This window comes from Plectropomus leopardus, chromosome 4, assembly GCF_008729295.1.
Source record: "Plectropomus leopardus isolate mb chromosome 4, YSFRI_Pleo_2.0, whole genome shotgun sequence".
In the NCBI taxonomy this organism is placed as follows: domain Eukaryota; kingdom Metazoa; phylum Chordata; class Actinopteri; order Perciformes; family Serranidae; genus Plectropomus; species Plectropomus leopardus.
The window spans coordinates 862,318-881,867 of NC_056466.1; the positions used below are offsets into that span (position 1 = coordinate 862,318).

The 19,550-nt window shown below is 38.3% G+C and overlaps 1 protein-coding gene across 2 annotated transcripts; it reads left to right on the plus strand.

The window, feature by feature from the left end:
• Window positions 1-851: 851 nt before the first annotated feature.
• Window positions 852-17,794, plus strand: sp2 (sp2 transcription factor). Of its 2 annotated transcripts, none has more exons than XM_042485831.1 (8): window positions 852-899; window positions 7,883-7,959; window positions 9,288-10,043; window positions 10,919-11,137; window positions 11,930-12,224; window positions 14,071-14,248; window positions 14,841-15,034; window positions 16,075-17,794. In XM_042485831.1, the coding sequence occupies exons 1-8, from the start codon at window positions 893-895 to the stop codon at window positions 16,173-16,175; spliced, it is 1,827 nt and encodes a 608-aa protein (XP_042341765.1). In that variant the 5' UTR covers window positions 852-892; the 3' UTR covers window positions 16,176-17,794. The 2 variants fall into 2 exon arrangements, with proteins under 2 accessions (XP_042341765.1, XP_042341766.1); XM_042485832.1 differs by lacking the exon at window positions 852-899 and adding an exon at window positions 908-992.
• Window positions 17,795-19,550: the final 1,756 nt, after the last annotated feature.

Consider the following 19,550-nt stretch of genomic DNA (forward strand, 5'->3'; position numbering starts at 1 on the left):
TGTTTCTAGGATTTTAGGTCATTTTTTAAAGATTCCAGGTCTTTTTTTTTTTTTTTTTTTTTTTAGAATTTTAGAGCATTTCTTGGATTTTAGGACATTTGAAGGATTTTTTCTAGGTTTGTAGGATTGGCATTTACTCAGTGTTTAGGGTGTTTCTAAGGTTTTACGTTTCAAAGATTCTGGGGCCTTTCTATGATTTTAGGACCTTTCTATAGAAGTTTAGGACATCAGGGTCTTTGGTCCTCTTTTGGGGATAATTTGCACTTTTTTAAAAAACAGATTTGGCTCGTGGGCAGTAAGTTGAGTCACTGCCTCATGAGAACAGCCAGGTGTGTAGGCTAAATCTTTAACTACACAGTAACTATCTACGAGTCATAAAGCGGCCAAAAAAAAATAAAATAAAATAAACTTCCGCTTTACTCTGAGCTCGCTGCGGTCCGTTATCCCACATAACGGGCTGCTCCTCATAATAAAACACGAGACCGTTTAAACGGGTCACCCCGCAGAGCCTCGCCGCTCATTGATCAGCGCGGCTGTCACTCCTGCTCTGATCGATCTGCCCTTCGATAATCGCATTGGTCGTCGGGGACGTCAGTGAAACCGTATCCCCGCTGCAATAGGGCCCTCACCCCTTCTCGGGCTCTCCGTTTGGAAACGCCCCCACGGAGCACAATCTCGACACCTCATTGGTCGAACCGTCATCCATCGAACGACGCGTAATAATCTCGCACCGCGATTGGTTTAGTTGAATTTCAATCACACAGACGGCCGAATCTGATTGGTCAACACTCCCGTCCATCAACGCTCCATTGTGCGTGGATTGGTGCAGCAGCGCGGGCGGATTCCTCTGAGGGGCTTCGGTCTTCAAGGCTCGCGGACAGCGAATGTCGTCATGAGCGGTGGGTAGGAATTAAAACATTGGTGTTTATATTACAATCTACTTCGTAAAACATTATATTTGCATTGGACAGAAAAGCGCTGGACATTATGCGGTACGAACAAGTGTGTTTTTTAGGGGGGGCTCGGGCAGTTGTGTGAACCCAAAATAAGCAATGCACTTCCGGAAAAAGGGCTGCCTTTTTCTGTATCAAAGAGAGTTTGACTTGCTAGCTACGCGTTAGCTAGCCAAATATGCTAACGCGAGCTTACTTGTTTTCTCCCCACACTTAATAATTTCACAGTATAAAACAGAGATGGGCGCAAACAGCGGCCCCACCTCGGTCCGGTTATAAGTAGAAACTAAGCTGCACGCGGACCAAATCAGCTTAGGCTAGCTGCCCCCGGCTAGCCACTGATGCTAGTTAGCTGGCTAGCTACCGTTAGCTGGTAGCCCAAAGCAAACCAACAGTATGTTTGATGGCGGCGCTACTTTGAGGCCGCACTGTTTGTGTGTATTGTACTGTGTGCATTAGTGGCAAACGTGGAACAAGTGTTTATATCTTTTACTAAAGTATTTGTTAAAGTAAAAGTAGTAATCGCACAGAGTAGAAATACTCTGGTGGAAGTCCTGCATTCAAAATGTTGCATCCGTACAAAAGTATTTGCTTTAAAATTTACTTAAGTTATCAAAAGTAAATGACTCATTATGCTGAGTGGCTAAATTACTGTAGATAACTGTGGTGCAGTATAAAGTACAATATTTCCCCTTATACTACTACTTCCCCTATAGTAGTAGTATTATTGCTGTAGAGATAGCATCAAGTGGAAATACTCAAGTGAAGTATCTCATAGTTGTTACTTGAGGAAATGTATTTGATTACATTTGACTGTGTACATTTCTGGCAGAGGTGGAAGGAATATTCAGATAGTTTATTTAAAGCAAAACAATTATTATTATTAGTGTAGAAATACCTTATTTCAAGTGAAAGTTCTGCATACAAAATTTTGTATTTGTATTATCATTGATATATACTTAAGTTATCAAAAGTAAAATTACTCATTATGCAGATTGGCTCATTTTAGAGTCATAGATAATCTATTACTGTATTATTATTATTATTATTATTATTATTATTAATTCTGTGATGTTGCAGCTAGCCAAGTATTCACATGTTTTACCAAGTAAATGTAGTTATTAGACAAAGTAGAAATACAAGTAAAAATCCTGCATTAAAAATGTTGCGTAAGTAAGTAAGTATTAGCATTAAAATATACTTAAGTTATCAAAAGTAAAATTACTCATTCTGTAAAATGGCCAGTTTTAGAGTCATAGATAATATATAATTATTATTTTAATTATTATTGGAGTTTTTTGTTATTATTATTATTTAGTGAAGTACAAGTATCTCAAAGTTGTACGAATATAAAAGTATTTGGTTACATTAGACTACTGTATGTGTGCATTACTGTCAGAAGTGAAACAAGTGTTCAGATGTTTCACTAAAGTAAAAGTACTAATAATACAGAGTCGAAATACTGTTACAATTAAGAGTCCACATTCAAAATGCTGCATAAATACAAAAGTATTAGCATTTAACTATACTTAAGTTAAAAGTAAAATTACTCATTATGCAGAATGGCCCATTTCAGTACTTTTTTACTGCACTACATTTGTCTGACAGTTTTAGTTACTTTTCAGACGGCATGTTTTTCTTTTCCTGTCCAGTAAAAAAACATGTGTCTCCACGTGTGTTGCATTTGAATGTTTTGGATAAACTGAAGGATGAAGCGTTCCTTTATGTGTTTTGAAAAAATACATAATGTAATAATAAAAAAAAGTAATAATTTTACTCAACTAAGGTTGTGAACGCAGGATGTGGAGTATTTTCAGTGTGGTAGTAGTATTTTTGCTTCAGTGAATGATCTGAATACTTCTACTGCTGCCAAAAATGTATCTCAGTGAAGAGAGATTAGAGGCTCAGCAGGCTGTGGGATCCCCGTGTGAAAGTTTTTCGGTTTGACTGTGAAGTTTTGGTACCAGCTGCATTCATAGTACTTTCACCAAATGAGGCAGACAGCTCTGACAGAGGAACCAGTTCCTGTTTGGTCTGCTGATCAGTGGCCGCAGCACAGAGTTTACTTTCTGTCAGGGTAAAGTTCACATGAGGTGGCACAATTAGGCGCTTCATATTGTAGAGAAGAGTCTCCTCTCAAAAGTAACGTATGTTTTGTGGATTATTTGTGTTTGACAGCAGCTGTAGTGAAGTTACTTTGGAGTCACAGAGCTGAGCATGTTTTTCTCAAAAAGAAATTCATAGCATTGTTTAACAACTTGTCAAAGATGGAAAAATCTGTCTAATGCATGATGAAAAAACAGTTTATTTCAACTTTTCCCCCGCAATTTACTGAAGAAAAAAAAGAAGGTAGCTGGAAGTGACATTTTGCACAATGAAAACCAAACTGAGATGTTTTATCAGTTATTTTTATCTAAAGTACTGTTACTGTCACTGACGGGTGGGAATCACCAGAAACCCAAAGATGCAATATCACAATACTTAAAGTTCTAAACAATATTTTTGTGATTTTAAACGTGCTGCGATATGCAAAGTATTGTGATAACATCTTGCAATATATTGCAGTTTAATATTTTTTTCAAACTGCTAATTTTTGTCCCAAAAGTAAAACTTTATCAACATCTGTTTTATCTAATAACGTTAAGGTTTTCAGTGTGTTCGTCTCACTTCAGTCGCTTTTGTTGCAACATATATCAAGTTATCTGAAAAAGCAATTTGAAATATTAATTATTTAAATAATAATAAAAATTAATACACGGCATCTGTGTATCCATATGATGACCATGTAAAAAACGTGATACTATGCTCTACTGTTTTTTTTCATCCACCTCTACCTGCTATTATTTTATAAATTTATACAGATAACATTACTATTTTTTTGTGGTTTGGAAGATGCAAGGAGACATGTTTTCTGAAGCTAAATCTTTTTCTTTTTTTATCCTGGAGAAAAGAAAATTCATTCAAATTTGCAGAAGAGTCCTTTAGGATTTGGGAAATATTTTTAGAAAAGCTGGAAATAGTGCTTAACTATGTTTTCTGAGTGTTTTTGAGACATTGAGCTTCACAGTTTTACATTCTAACTACCAAATATTACGTGAACCTTTTTTATTCTAAATAAAAAGTCCAAGTCGCGGGAAAAGTAAATTTTTACATAATTGAATACGTTTACATGCACAAAATAGTCTGGGTTTTGCCCTTTTTCCGAAAAAATAGTATTCATACCAAACTTTTTACATGTCTAATGAAAAAGAATATTTCACTAACACTCATGTTTACATGCAGCTGTGCATACTCCCGTTAACGTGCCCTAATGTGTCGTTTCTCATGTCAAAATATGGAAAAGTAAAACAGCTGGGACAGCTTTCCCCAGTTTCCTACTGGTGGAGGACTTGTTGGACTCCCTCGATCCTTTCTTCACCCTCTTGAAAAGTTCGTGCTGCGGTATTTGTGCATATCCTAAAAACAAAAAAAAAAGTTGATTTCTGTCTTTCATAAGGTTTTAAAGCATTGTGTTTCTTCTTCTGACCAGAGATGTGGGACTTTCTTTTGCGTGCATGTCCAGCCCACAGCTTTGCAAACTATTGGTTTGTGTACAACGTATCCATGACAGTGCACAGCGGCGACTGTAAACAGGTGTGTTGCAAACTGCAATGCATTATATATTTAATATAATATCTGGTATATTCCAGATTGGCTGCATACATGCCCAAATAATGCTCCAAAAACTTGACTAACATCAGCATATCATACACATCTTAATCAGAAAAGGAAAAACAGCCTAATTCAAAATATTTAAATGCAATATTCTGTTTATATGACTTGCGTCAAATTCCAAATATTGTCATATGAGGGATACTAAGGGAATATCGGTGTGCACGTAGCCATAGCCAATGTCAGATAGAGCCTTATAATTCTCAGGTGACGAAATGCTTCGCTCTGTGACTCAAACGTAAGTGCAATACTCTGCTTTAGAGGCTCAAACTGCTCTACTTTACTGCTCATCATCAGTGCAGTCATGAAGCCAGCATCTCTTACAGTCACAGTCCTCTGTGATGAATCAGGCCTCTCCCCGCCGCCTGTGCACTTCTCACTCGTATCTCTGGTCGCCACAGCAGCGCTCTGTGTCCGTCATGTGCTTACATGTCACCTGCTGTTTGATTTCAAGTGTTTGCTGGCTGACGTGCCTGGAGCCTAACTGTAATGTACTCAAATACTGCTAATATTAGTATTTCTGTTTGAAGGGGAATTCAAGTTTAACTCAACGTCTGTCTGTCATCATTTATGAACGTGTAAAACAAACCTTTGAAACCTGAGCAAATTAGCTTGATTTATTACCCCCCAAAACAGGAAAAAGGCAATGAGCTATGAAAGATGAAATGATCCCAAAATTGGCAAAAAGTTAGTAAAATATTCAAGAAAATGACCTATAATGTAGAAATAAAAGGAAAAGGAAATAAAAGAAATATGTTATGTTAGAAAAATATAAGTATTTTGTAACATAACTTTGAATATGTTAAGAAAATTATAAATACACTTTTTTCCCTTGCTTTTATCTTTTTCTCTAGACATTTTCTTTTGAATTTAAATCTACTAATTTCTTGCAAATTTTTGAATATATTTTATGAAATGGTTTTGGCAAATGTATATGTGTGTGTGTGTGTGTGTGTGTGTGTGTGTGTACTATGTGTTAAATTACATTTGGGCCTGAAATTGTATGTTATTAGCTCCTGACCTAAATTTGTTGCCAGTTTCTGGGTGTCATGAGAGCGTGAGACACACGGCAGATGCGTGGGAGTTGGTAGCCCCGGTGGGAAAAGGGTTAACAAATTTCTTTAATAACCAAAATACCCAACATGGGCAAGATGATGTCTGTAAGAGGTTCTCGGTGTTGGTTTCCTTAAAAATATTTCTGTCATTCTTACATTTTATTACAACTTGGCCAGGGGACCTGATGGGACGAAGTTTTGGTCCGGATCCGGACCGCGGTCCGCCAGTTGGTGATGCCTGACTCACAGGTACACGTGATGAATCAGTAGTATGGGCGCAATTCATAGCCACCTTCGTGCCTATTGGTCGCGCGCAATGACAGGTGTGTTGTTGAAAAATCTTGCAGGAGCCAGACAGTTTGTAAAACTGCTCCAGTTGAGATGAGCTGTCGTACATTTCCGCGCTAGAGCGGGCTGTCGGACATTTTCGCGCTGGAGCGGGATTTTGGGCATGTCCGCGCGCTGGAGCAGGCCATCGGACATTTCTGCATTAGAGCAGGCTGTTGGACATGTCTGCGCGCTGGAGCGGGCTGTCGGACATGTCCGCACTGTCAAAACATGGCTGAAATGCATTCTATTATGTCTCATATTTCAGTGGAGGAAAAGTTGTACAGCGATTGATATCGTCATCGTTTTATCGCACAGCCCTACTTTGTTCCCCCATGATTTTATAAGAAATAGCACCAATTTGCTCATAGGTTTAAATACTTGTAAAATACATCAGAAAGCAGCACAGGAAAGTGATGTTTCTCAGTGTTTCGAAGGCCTAAGCACCACTGCTGCATAAAACCACAAATGAAAACACTTTAGGGAGGTTATAGCAGACACAAATTGCCTCCATTTAAATTTGTTTTTTTTGCATGTGAATGTATTTCAGCATATGTATCTTAGAAACCTGTGTTTGTACTTTGTGTCGGAGCTGTATTGCAGGACACTCAGTATAAATCCTGAAGTATACCTCTTTTCTCAGAGCAGTTTGACAGTAACAGCCTCAACCTATTTTGGCCATTAGGCAGCATTGCCTGCTACAGAAGATTTACCCTGCTCTTAAACCATCGGGCAGCCTGCCCTAAATGTACTTATGCTTACTGCCTTAACAGAAATATAACGCGCTCTATAAATTTGGTCTTTTCCTCACATGTCATGTTTTTGACTGCAGTCCAGTGGTGCATTTCTTTGCTCAGAGAACATCTGAATTGTTGCCAAAGCCTGATATTTGTTGGTCAAAGATTTTTTTTTTTACTTTCACAGCTGTCATGGCCATCCGCCTAACTTTGTGAAAACCAGCTTATTGGACGTTTTATGAAAAGGATGTCTTACTTCACATGAGCTTTTGCAGAAGACACAAATGCTGCATGTTTTGGAAAGGTTTACACACAATTTGTTTTCCTTAATTTTGAGATCATTATCTATGTTATCATTATATTAGGCAAATTAGCTTGATTGCTTGCAAAAAGCAACTTATCAATACATGCCCTAAAAAATAACAAGAAATTAATAAAAAAAAAAAAACAAGAAAAAATTACCTGGAAATAAGCAAAAAAACCAAACCATATATATTTAATATTTTTGCAACCAGAGTTTAATTCTAAAACTATATAAAATATATTAAATATCTAAAAAAAACCTAAATTGTAAAATCTAAACAGTAAATTATTAGAATTTCTTCAGTTTGTGTGACATTTCTTGCCAAGTTGGCCATTTCTCTTTTGCACATTTTCGAAAGAAATCAAACCAGTTTTCTCAATAACCAAAGATTTAAATGCATTTAAAAGGCATCTGAACGCAGTTCAAGAAAACTGATGTGGATCCAGGTTTTAAAGGCTTAAACATGCAAAATATCAGCATTTTCCTCTAAAAGTTAAGCAGTGAATTATAAAGGAAACAATGTTTTCTTTGACATGCCTCGTTGCTTTAAGGGATATTAGTTATACTCCAGAATATTTGCAAGTGAACGCATAATTATCGACCTAGTGTGTGTAACTGATAATGTTTAATGTTTTTATGTTGTTGCAGCAACTTTGCGGCATACTGAGCCTGTCCTTCTCAGGCCTGTCTCTGTTTTTTAGGAATGTCCTGTGGTGTCCTTGAACAGCGTTACCACTGAAAATAGATGCTGCAGGCGGCCTGAATCTGACTCTGCTGTGTCTGTGTGTTTTCCAGAACAACAGGACAGTATGGCCACCACTGTTGCTGTCAGTCCCAGTGAATACCTTCAGCCCTCCACCGCTTCCACACAAGTGAGTAACAGCCAGATGTCGTGTTGCTGCAGCCTGCACTCTGGTTGCACTGTTGCGCCTCCTGACGTCATTAACTCGGTTAACCCACGACGCATTCATGCCGCTGCACACTGGAGGAACATTTTTGTGCCAGAATGTCACTGAGCCAATGATTCTTCAATTTTATGTTAATGAAATTCTATTTGTGAAAGTATTTTACACATGAACTGTGATTTAATATAATAAGGAGTCATCTTAACATATAAAATAAATGTTAATAAAATAGTTCAGGGGCGCCTGGTGGTTCAGTGGAAAGAGCGAGAGATCTTTAAAAGAAAAAATCATTTTTGGTGCTCTTTTTTTACCATCTAAAAATGTAGTGGCGCATGACAAAAACCTGACATTTAAAGGGGTACAGTTTTGAATATCAGTGAATATTTGATATTTATGGTTAGGACTGGTGTTAGTTAAAAAAAATAACTCAATGAAAGTGGAAAATTACATTAATATACACTTTTTTTTTTTAAAGCTTGATTTTGAAAAGCACATTTTGTGCACTGAGTGATGCAAATGTGCCTAATATTAAAGCGTCTCGATTTCAATATTGATCAAAATAATTGCGACTGTCATTTTGGCCATAATCTTGCAGCTCTAGCCCAGTGTATATAAACTATTTTAAAATAGTTAACTCACGCTGAAAGCTTGTCTGTTGATTTAAGACGAGAGTTCACAAAATAATATCCCCAACTCAGCTGCAAGAAGAGAATTTTTTCAGACTTGTTAAAATTTGGTACGCTCTCCTTGTATCTTCAGTTGTTTTTTTAGCATCTTACCTCACCGTATCTCTCTTTGTATCTAAGTACTAAACTTCTGCTCTGGCTAGTTTAACCCTTTAAAACTTAGGGAGAAGAAATGCCCCAAATTAGAAAGAAGATAGAAAAATGATCAAGAAAATTAGTATTAATCAGTAAAAATATGAAAAATAAAGTAAAAAGATAAACAAAACTAGGCAAACAAAACTTGGAAAAAAAGTTGTAAAAATATCAATTCTGCAACATAACTTTAAATGTATAATTATGATAATTGGAAATATAGTTTTTTCTTACAAAATTAATTTTCTAAGTCTAAGATTTTCTTGCTATTTGTGGAACATTTCCAACCAATTTGTTCGTTGCCTTTATCCCATGACTTTTTTGTAAAGAAATTGCACAAGTCGTTCTGGGTTCAGAGGTTGAAATCCTTTTGAAAGGCGTCTGAAAGCAGCACAAGGAAGATCTGATTTTAGGTTTCAAAGGGTTAATGCAGACCGCGTGTGTTGTATCTGAGTTGTCGTGTTTGTCTCCCTGCAGGACGCCCAGCCCTCTCCGTTAGCCCTCTTAGCTGCCACCTGTAGTAAAATCGGCCCCCCTGCTGCTCAGGCTCCTGTCACCTCTCCTCCAGCGCAGCCGCAGCCTCGCAGGCTCCTCCCCATAAAGCCGGCGCCGATCGCGCCCGCTCCGCCCAAAAACCTGGGTTTCCTGTCAGCCAAAGGCAATGTGATCCAGCTGCCCGCCGGCCTGGGCTCCACGGCCCCGGGCAGTCCCATTGTGCTCACCATCCAGCAGAGCCCGGCCCGCACCAACGCCTCAGCACCCGCCAACATCCAGTACCAGATGGTGCCGCAGATCCAGGGCGCCCAGACCATCCAGGTGATGCCACAGGGGGGTCAGATCCAGCTCATACCGGGCACCAACCAGGCCATCATCACCACTCCCATGACCGTACCGGCCCCCGCTGCCGCCGCCACTCCAGTCACGCCGCAGAAAACCGTAGCCATCAAGCCCTCCCCCAAGCTGCGCAAGCCAAACAACTCCGCTGCAAACATGGTGCAGCTGCCCAGCGGGCTCACGCTGCCGCTCAACGTGGCGACCGGAGAGGTGGGCGGGGCTCAGTTCGTCACAGAGACGGCAGCTGCTCCTCCCACCCCGGGAAAGGCTCGACGAGGGAGGAAGAAGAAAGTGGTTCTGGCTGCTCAGCCTGCGCCTCCTCCGCCCGCACAGGCGGCCTCCCCGCCCCCCGAGCAGATGGAGACCATCCTGATAGAAGCTGGAGACAACATCATTCAGGTACGTCTGGCACGAAGGCTCTAAAAGCAACAGAAAGCAACAGAAAGCACCCTTTTTGTCATAAATATAACACAAATTTCACTGCGTTGTCAGTGTTAATATGTTAACGGTGAACTCAGATGATGTTACAGATACAGAAGTTCACTTGTGTAGTTATGCAAACAAAGATTCAGTTTTGACTTGGCAATGTGTACAATATATGTGATAAAATATTCTAAACTCAAGGTTCACTCATTAGGAGACAAAATGAATTCAGGCAAAAATTTAACATTTTATGAAAATAAAAGCTAGGAGGTAACACCCTGATTTTTATGTTTATCACAGAACAGTTAGATTTACCTAAAGAGTCCTAAAACAGACACAATTAATTAATCCTCACAAAGTGAATGTCTTTTGGCATCTCTGCCTAATTTAATTTAAGTTTGTCAATTAATAGATTGTCTCACTTGTTTATTAATTTTAGGTCAATTGACAAATTGATTATTTGACACAACCAAACTTAATCAGTATTTATTTATTTATTGGCTGAATTTATATTCTGAATCAAGGTAAGTCTTGCACCAAATGCATTATTTTAATCCATTTTGAGCTGTCAAAACAAACAAAACAACTTTAAAACCCCATTATATGCGACTTATCTAGAGCTAAACAGCAGCAGAAGAGTTGGACATTTTCCTCAGGAGTTGTTTCAGCGCAAATTGAGACTAAATCTATGATTCTGGTTGGATGTTGCAGCGTGCATAAATCAGCCTCTTCACCATATTAACATCTTAATTCATTTCATTTACGTCGCTGTTGTTGTCTTTTATGGTCACATTGCTCCAGATGTGACACCTGGACCTGAGGAGATAACCCCCCCGTGTCTGTGTTTGCAGGCAGGAAACAACCTGCTGATCGTGCAGAGTCCCGGGCAGCCGGCTATGGTGCAGCAGGTCCAGCTGGTCCAGTCCAAACCGGAGTCTCAGGTGGTTCAGATCCCCCAGCAGGCCTTGAAGGTGGTGCAGGCCGCCTCCGCCACGTTACCGCCCGTCCCACAGAGACAGTCGGTCCCCTCGAGCCTGCAGGTCTCTCAAGCAGATCCATCACCAACACAGGTACCCGTTCACACAGACCCGACCCTGACGTCTGCCTCATTCAGAGCTGCTGCAAAGTTTTTATTTAAAAAAAAAAAAGACATCTTAAAAAGGGGAACATTTCCGTTTCCAATAGACGTTTCTGCTCAAGCCTTCCCATTTTCACTCATAAGTTTTGCAATTTTACTATTTAATTTCAAGTTGCAAAATCACTGTCTTTAATTTATTTAAAATTTAAAATTCATTTTTTAAATTTTATTTTCAGTAAACATTTAATTTTGGCCTAATAATTAATAAGGGGAGCAAAACCCTTTTTTAATTTTTTTTTGTTTTGCATTTTCTCTCTAACATACAATGATGTTAAACTTTGACCAATTTCTGCACCTGTACAAGGAGTGGGAGGGGAAAAAAAGCATAGCATCAAAAAACAACTATAAAAATATAACATGCAATTCATTTTTTTTTACAACATTTAGAATAGCAGCATCATGCCTTAGAAATGCTAAAAACATTGTATCGTGGAGCCTGTGGTGATTCCCAACCCTAATGTGTACCTCAACATATCTATCATTTTGTTATATTTTAGCTTTATATTTGAAGTTATGCACTATTTTAATGCTTAGATTGTCATACATGACTTTATACATGTTTAATAAGCATTGTTAGTAGCCTCAGATCTGAGATTTGACTTGCCAATGACTGTTTCTCTGTAATTGTTGTGCATGCGACAATAAATAACTAAAAATTGAGCACAAACTCCAAAAACGCTGTGTAGTCTGGTTTAATAAAACTTGTCTCTTTTTGCTTCCTCAGATCATCTTCAAAACCGCTACGGGTGAGTGGCAGTCCATTCAGCTCCAGGACTCCATCTCTCAGACAACGACCCCGACAACTTCGGTCGTCACCACCACCACCTCGCCCCCAGCCGGCGCCAAGAGGACGCCGACGGGGGGGCGGAAGGAACGGACTCTGGCAAAAATTGCACCGGCGGGTGGGATGATACAGCTGAACACGCCGCAGCTTTCGTCAGCGACGCAGGCGGTGCAGACGATCAGCATCAACGGGGTCCAAGTTCAGGGAGTTCCTGTCACCATCACCAACGCAGGGGGTGAGCTGATGGTGGTTTGTTTGTGTTTACACATTTTCTGTCTGTTTGAAACAAGAGAGGCTCAGGATTGTCACGCACAAAGTAGAAGACAACGTCACATACTTGTTTTCTTTTTAAGGCCTAGAAAACCGAATTACTCGACCTCTGTAGGGCTGTACTCAACTCAGGTTTATGTCAGTGGAATCAGATTTGGCTGTCTAATACGAAGATTCGACAATTCGTTTTCTTTTCTCCATATAAAGTTTTAAAGTTTGAACACGCTCAGCAGGATGTTCAATGTGACAGCGACATTCATGCAATATTGTAAACAAGCCAACTGCTCTTAAGACGGTACAGATATGTGCAACAACATTTTTCGGGCTGACGTAGATATCACACAAAAGCCAGAGGCTGTTTTGCATTAAGTTGCAGTGAGCTGTAAATTCACCACTTCTAAGCAGAAGAAAGACGCTAAAGTTACCTCAGAACAGTACAAAGGCTCTCCTCCGTTCTGCTGCATCATGCCTGCAACTGCATGTAAGAACAGGGTGAAAGTGAAGAGCGCTCACTCTGCAGCAAAATCTGGGGACCATAATGTGGAGTACCATAATATGGAGTACACTGCACAGCACACTGACTAGAATAAAAAAGTTAGACTTTAAGCAATCTCAGCTGACTGAGGGGATTTAAACCTCGGACTTTCAAGGGGCAGATAAAGACAAATAACACTGGAGACCGGGGCCAGAAACATTTGATAGTGCAATAAAGCGATTTGATTTATCAACGCCAAAAAATGGATTTAGACACAGAGTAATTGATTAGTCCCAATGGAAACTGCAGCAGCCTCCTCACATATGAATGAGAAAATAAGAACATCATATTAAGGATGCACAAATAAGAAGTATGCATAAATAAGAAAACTGAATAATACAATCTTAACTAGAAACTGAACTAAAACTAAAAACAAGGACCTTAATATATGTAACCACAGCAAATATTGAATGTGAAGTTTCCCTTGAAGAATTTAAATCTAAATCTTGAACAACCCTTTTTATTCCTCATCAAAATGTGTTAGAATTATTATGAAACTGAGAGTTGAGAACAATAATAGTTGCTCTGCCCTAAGGGCACAATGAGCAGAAAATCTCCACCATTATAATGAGATGCTTTGAAATATGTGTTTTGAGTTGTATTATTTAAAGGGAAAATTTGCAACTTTTAATGTGGATGTCCATCAGTGTTTAGTGCGGCATCGAGAGCAGCAGAAATCCAGCCTGTGGTTCTTCCAACGAAGTCACTCTCAGGTCAAATGGCGATGCTGGATACACAAATAACAACAGATTTTGCAGCTGGGAACTCATGCATCTCTGTCAGTATATCTCACACTGGAATTTACTGCCTTAATTGACTACATTTAACATAAACAGTGACTGGACATCCACATAAAAAGTGGCAAATGTTCCCTTTTAACAGGGTTTGCACAACATCCTTGAAGTACTCGAATTTTAGAAAAGATATAAAGAGCTGGAATACCTTGAAATTAGCTCCCCTTTTTACCAAAGTGCTTTAAAAGTCTTGAAATTCAAATGCTCCACATAAAGCTGTCTTATATTATGACCCAAGTTTTATTGATCAAAAATTGTTCAAGAATCAACCGTAGTATAAAAAAATGAAAGACAAAAACAAATATAGTTGACTCCCTCCGTTTTCATGTGTCCTGATGATTACCGTTAATCATTAACTAGAATTTCAGTCCACTTTTACTCTCGGTCGTCACCTGGTCGTATAATTAGATTTAAGAGAGTTTGGCAGCTCTGGTCGGAGCCCCACTGTGGCTCTAAAAGTGTGTCTCGCTCTGCGTTTTCAGGCCAGCAGCACCTCACGGTGCAGGCGATGCAGGGCGCCGGGCTGCAGCTGGCAGCGACGCCGAACCAGCCGGCCATCCAGGTAGACCAGACTCTGACCCTGGAGCTGCCCGGGCAGCCAGGAGAGAAGAAGCGACGCATGGCCTGCACCTGCCCCAACTGTAAAGACGCAGACAAGAGGTGAGCGTGTCGAGAGCGGCACAAACAAGCACCAACGTTACATATTTCCTCGCTAAGATTTTTCTGGCTGTTGTACTGTTTGAAGCACTGATTAAAGAGGCAAGAACTGACTTAGAAACATGAGTCTCTAATGGAGTATTACCAACCGAAAATTAATATAATTTGACTGATTTTCAATTCATTAATAAGATTTTAACTAAGATGCCTCTTGTTATACATTTTGAAAACTCTGTGTATAAAAATAAAACCTTTTTGTTCAGTAAATAATATCAGATGCAGACATTTCTCCCTCAGATTGACTCATGTTGTAGTTATAAACTGTTAGCATTGCTGAAAAAACCTACTGCTACTAAAAATACGCATCTGATTCTTTGTAGATATTGTTTGTACTTTGTAATTTATGTTCAGCAACTGAAAATCAAAAATTTCTGCATGAATAGATCAATTTGAAACTTTTTCAGACCCCACATTTGAGTACATTTTGATGCTAATTCAAAATGTTGTTACTTTTAAATGTTCAATTCTACCCCTGTTTATTTCACTGTGTGGTTTTGTGTGTGTGTGTGTGTGTGTGTGTGTATACACTCTGCAGGCCCGGCGAGGTGGGGAAGAGGAAGCACATCTGCCACGTCCCCGGCTGCGAGAAGACGTTCAGGAAAACGTCGCTGCTCAGAGCTCACGTCCGGCTGCACACCGGGGAAAGACCGTTCGTCTGCAACTGGGTTTTCTGCGGGAAACGTTTCACACGCAGCGACGAGCTGCAGCGGCACGCCAGGACGCACACAGGTCTGTCTGCTGGAGGCACGGACACATTCAAACACACACACGTGATGTCAGACATCATGCCGCGCTGTGTTTCACTGCAGTATGTAACAAAATTTATTGTCAACTACAATGATGAAAGATAATGCTGCTGACCAGAGTTAAGATTGTTTTTTTTTATTTATTGTTTCACAATTGGTCTTAAAAAAAAATCATTCTACCTCAGATTTGTGAAATATTTTGCTGTTTTGCAAATGTCATGTTTTTACAAAAAAGACTAGTTTAACCCTTTGAAACCTGAACAAATCCACTTGATTACTTTCGAAAACATGGACAGAACTACAAGTGACAAAATAATTACATGAAATTTAGCAAAAAGAAAAGACAAGAAAAGGCAAAAGAATAGAAAATTATAGATAAAATAGTTTATAATGAGTGTAGCAATAAAAAGTATAAATATTGATTTCTGGACATTTCCCCTTATTTTTTAAAATAATTTTTAACCCATAATTTCTCTCACTTTCCGTCTGGCTCTCTCTCAAAACAATTTTCAGGTCATTTTCTTGTCACCTTTTCCTAATTTCTTGCAATTTGTTGGACATCTCTTGCAAAGTTGTTCACTGGACTTTAAGCCATGTTTTCAAACCTATTTGCTCCAGTATCGTATTGTTTCTTCAACTGTCACTCAGGAGCAAAAATCTGCTTTCAAACTTACAAAAACAAACAAACAAAAACAAAAAACACAGATTTGACAATATAACATATGAATGTTTTTATCCTGATAACATTTTCAGCCTGAGCCCTGGTCAAAGTCCAGTCCAGTGCTTTTTGGTGTGCAATGAAGAAGACAATTGATTGCACATTTTAAAAATGGCAACTAAACATTTGAACAATTCACTCAAATCTAAAGTTTTTGGTGGGTGGACTTTGTCTTATTACCCTACACAAACTGGCCCTTTCTTTTCCTTTTTTTTTGTTTTTACAAGTATATGATGTTGTGTTGCTCTGGCCTGTTTTAATATTTTTAAAAACATCATCATTTTCTTGTTGCTTTTCCCCCACAGGAGACAAACGCTTCGAGTGCAACCAGTGTCAGAAACGCTTCATGAGGAGTGACCACCTGACGAAGCATTACAAGACTCACATAAACACCAAGAACCTGTGAGCTGCCTGTATACAGAGACAAACTCTTAAACTAAAGACTGTACTAAAGGACGGAGGGGCAGACGAGACGATACCAAGGGAGTGTCTGTGACTTCCCCCCGATGTGGGAAATACTCCAAAAAAATGTCCCTACATCCCCTCTCACTCCTCTAGGACACTGTGTAGCGTGGTGTACAAAGAAATCCTTCCTGGTGGAATTCAAATGGATCCAGCAAATTTATCAATAATAGTTTATCTTTGTTTTTCCTCTCTGGTCTGAGCGGAGGCCAGAACCAGCTCCGACTGAACGCGTAAGATTGCGAGGCTCCAGACGCAGATGCTTAACTCTGCTTGCTTGTTTATGAACCTCTCTTTGGCGAAAACAGAATAATTCAGATGCCAACACCGACACCGCAGGACTTCAGTTACAGCTTTGTTTTGTTTTTTCCCCCCCAAATTCTGCTTGTTATTTTATTTGTTTGTTGTGGAACATGGGGAGCTCCCAGAAATCAGCTTTCAAGCACCAAAAAAGGAGAAAATTCACCATTGTTTTATAAATTTAACAAATTCATTTTACCTCAGTGGAATGGTAATTTTGTTTTAAGCTATTTGTGTTTCAACAGGAGTTTTTTTTACTTATTTAATACCCCCCCAAAATTTGGGGACCATTACAAAAAAAATCCCCTTACAAGACTTTTGAAAGCCTTTTGAAGTTTACATTGGCAATTTTTTAAAGTGTGTATATGCATACTAATATAGATAATATTAATAATGATAATAAACTATTTATAACATTTTTCCATACAATTGTTAGACATTGATTTACCAATTGACATAAAAAGAAGAAATGAAACAGGAAGCTTAAAGTTTTACCGCAGAAATACAAACAGGATGTCAAAATTACATTTCATTGCTTTGAGGGTACAGATATCAGGCTTAGCTCTTCCAGCAGAGAAATTTAAGACCTGGCGTCTAAAGTTTTAGATGCTGCCAAGACTTCAGAGCAAAACCTCAGGCTGAGAAGAAAAGGGTTTAATATGCAGTTCAGGGGCCAGAAGTCGCTGTGCCTTAAAAGTTTTCACTCAAATTTTAAAATCCAAACAAACAGGCGAAAAAAAGGAGAGCTGCTGAGATTTGAGTTATATAAGGATTTCTTAGTGAAGATCCTGCTGGAAAATGATACACATGCAGTTGTTCAAATGCAACGATATGGTGTAGATAAAGGTCACCAAACACTACAAAAATTCAATTTCTTTTGGAAGTATAGTTTATTTAAACAGAGAGAAGCAGGACTGACTGTCAAACATTGAAACAAATGCCACACTTAAACTAGGTAAAGCTTAGCAAGGTTTCAAATATTATTTTATTTCTGGTTGATGGAGCATTATTGAGTTTTGATCAACATTAAGGAATTTTAGAGATTCTGAAAGGCCATCCTGAGGCTTTTAAAGTCTCCTACAAAAATTAGGTATTATGTCCCAAAGTACAAACATATATTTGGACAATTACAGAGGACCCAGGATCGAGCCTTGTGGAGCACCAGATACACTGTAAAATCCTACAAGTTGATCTGAATTAAAATGATCTTGGAAACTGATTGCCTTGAAAAAGCAAAGTAAATATAACTATTAATCCTGATATATGTTTACTTTATATCTAATTGTTAAGTTTACTCAAAATTTAGCTGCCTTTACTTAATTTTGTTAACTTCAACTTAAATATGACAAGTGAAATGACCTTGTTCTTTTAAGTGTTAGCAACTTCAGTAAAGTTAGTCTGACTTAACTCGATTATCACACAGAGGATTTTGCCAATGATGAAGTTAGGAGATCCGCAAGTTCTGTTTATTTAACATGTTAAAGAAAATACAAATATGACTGGCTAGTTTGCAACCAGCTGAATACAGATATATGGCACAAAACTTTTTATTAAACTTGTCATTTTTAAGTTGCAATAACTTTACGAAATAAGTAAATATAACTACATTTTAAGTAAACCTAACAATTAGATTGAAAGTAAACATAAATTAAGACTAATAGTTATATTAACTTATACTTTTCAAGGCAATAGATGTCCTAGATTTTTAAAAGTAAAATCATCTTGTCAGATTTGACAGTGTAGGAATCAAACAAATTTTCCGGGAGACGCCTTTCACAGATTATTGAATCTTCGAACTCTGAGCAAATTGGTGCGATTTCTTCAAAAAACATTGTGAAAAAGTCAATGAGCCACTTGGTAAAAAATGTCCCACAAATTGCAAGAAATTAGTTGATATAGAATTTTTTTTTTTAAGCTAGGGAAAAACTATATTTCTAATTATCATATTTACTATTTAAATGTTACAGAATTATTGTAATTTTTAATGTTTTTCCCAAGTCATTTACATGTTTGATTTTTATTTTATTGTATTTTTCTGTTATGCATTTTTAAAAAATATATATTTTCAGGTAATTTTCTTGTACTTTTTACAAATTTTGTGCTAAATTTTAGGTATTTTTTTAATTGTTGCTCATTGCCTTCCTCCTGTGTTTTTGACAGAAATTAAGCCAAATTGCTCAGTTGTCAAAGGTTTAAAGGCTTTAAAAGGGTCAAGGTGAAGAAGTGTGTCACCTTTTATCAGCTGCAACTTTAGAGGAAATTGTTAGTAACATCTCAGATGGTCAGAGGATGCTAATACCTGACTGAGATTTCCAGAAACGTTCATTAAAGATGTGCAGGAAACACCATTAAGTAACTCAAATCGACAAAGTCTCCTGTAGTAACAAGTAATGTTTCATTTAGTATATGTAATGTTGCGGCAGTCTGCATTTATAACCTGTTGTCCAGTAACCTTAACGTCGAAGGAAAGTGATGTATACTACCTAAAATTCTCTACCTTTTTAGAGAAGTACTGCAAAAAAAAAAAAAAAAACTTTCTGGAGATTTTTGTCATTTCCTTTGTTTTCAAGGGCATCAGCACTTCCCAAGAGTTTTAGGAAATAAGGTCAAAGAAGTCTTCTGAATCTCCAGGTGCTAATAGATGTAATTCAGTGAAATATTAGCGATCACCTCTGCGATAAACCCGCTCACACCCGTCTTTTCCCTCTGAGATCCAAACCAGGTCGCTACATATTTGGTTATCCATCTCGGATACCGCAACAGGTACGCTTAGGGCTGGGTATCCAACTTTGATACTTTCAGTGCTGCAATGTGTCAAATACTGAGAGTCGGCATTGAATATTTGGCCAGTTGTTCTTTAATCATCCTGATTTAAATCAACATTTGTTTCATTCTGTTTAGTTCTTGAATGGCTGTGTGTGTTTAGACGTTTAACGTGTCTTAACCTCCTTTTATTAACCTGAAAAGTTTGAGTTTTCAGTTTATACAGTATTTTAGGAAAAAAAACAAAACATGTTCA

Excerpts from the sequence above, each read along its gene's own strand:
- sp2 (XM_042485831.1), top strand. Across the intron at positions 7,960-9,287 it reads CCTCCACCGCTTCCACACAA|GACGCCCAGCCCTCTCCGTT; the intron begins GTGAGTAACAGC and ends GTCTCCCTGCAG. Across the intron at positions 12,225-14,070 it reads CACCATCACCAACGCAGGGG|GCCAGCAGCACCTCACGGTG; the intron begins GTGAGCTGATGG and ends CTGCGTTTTCAG.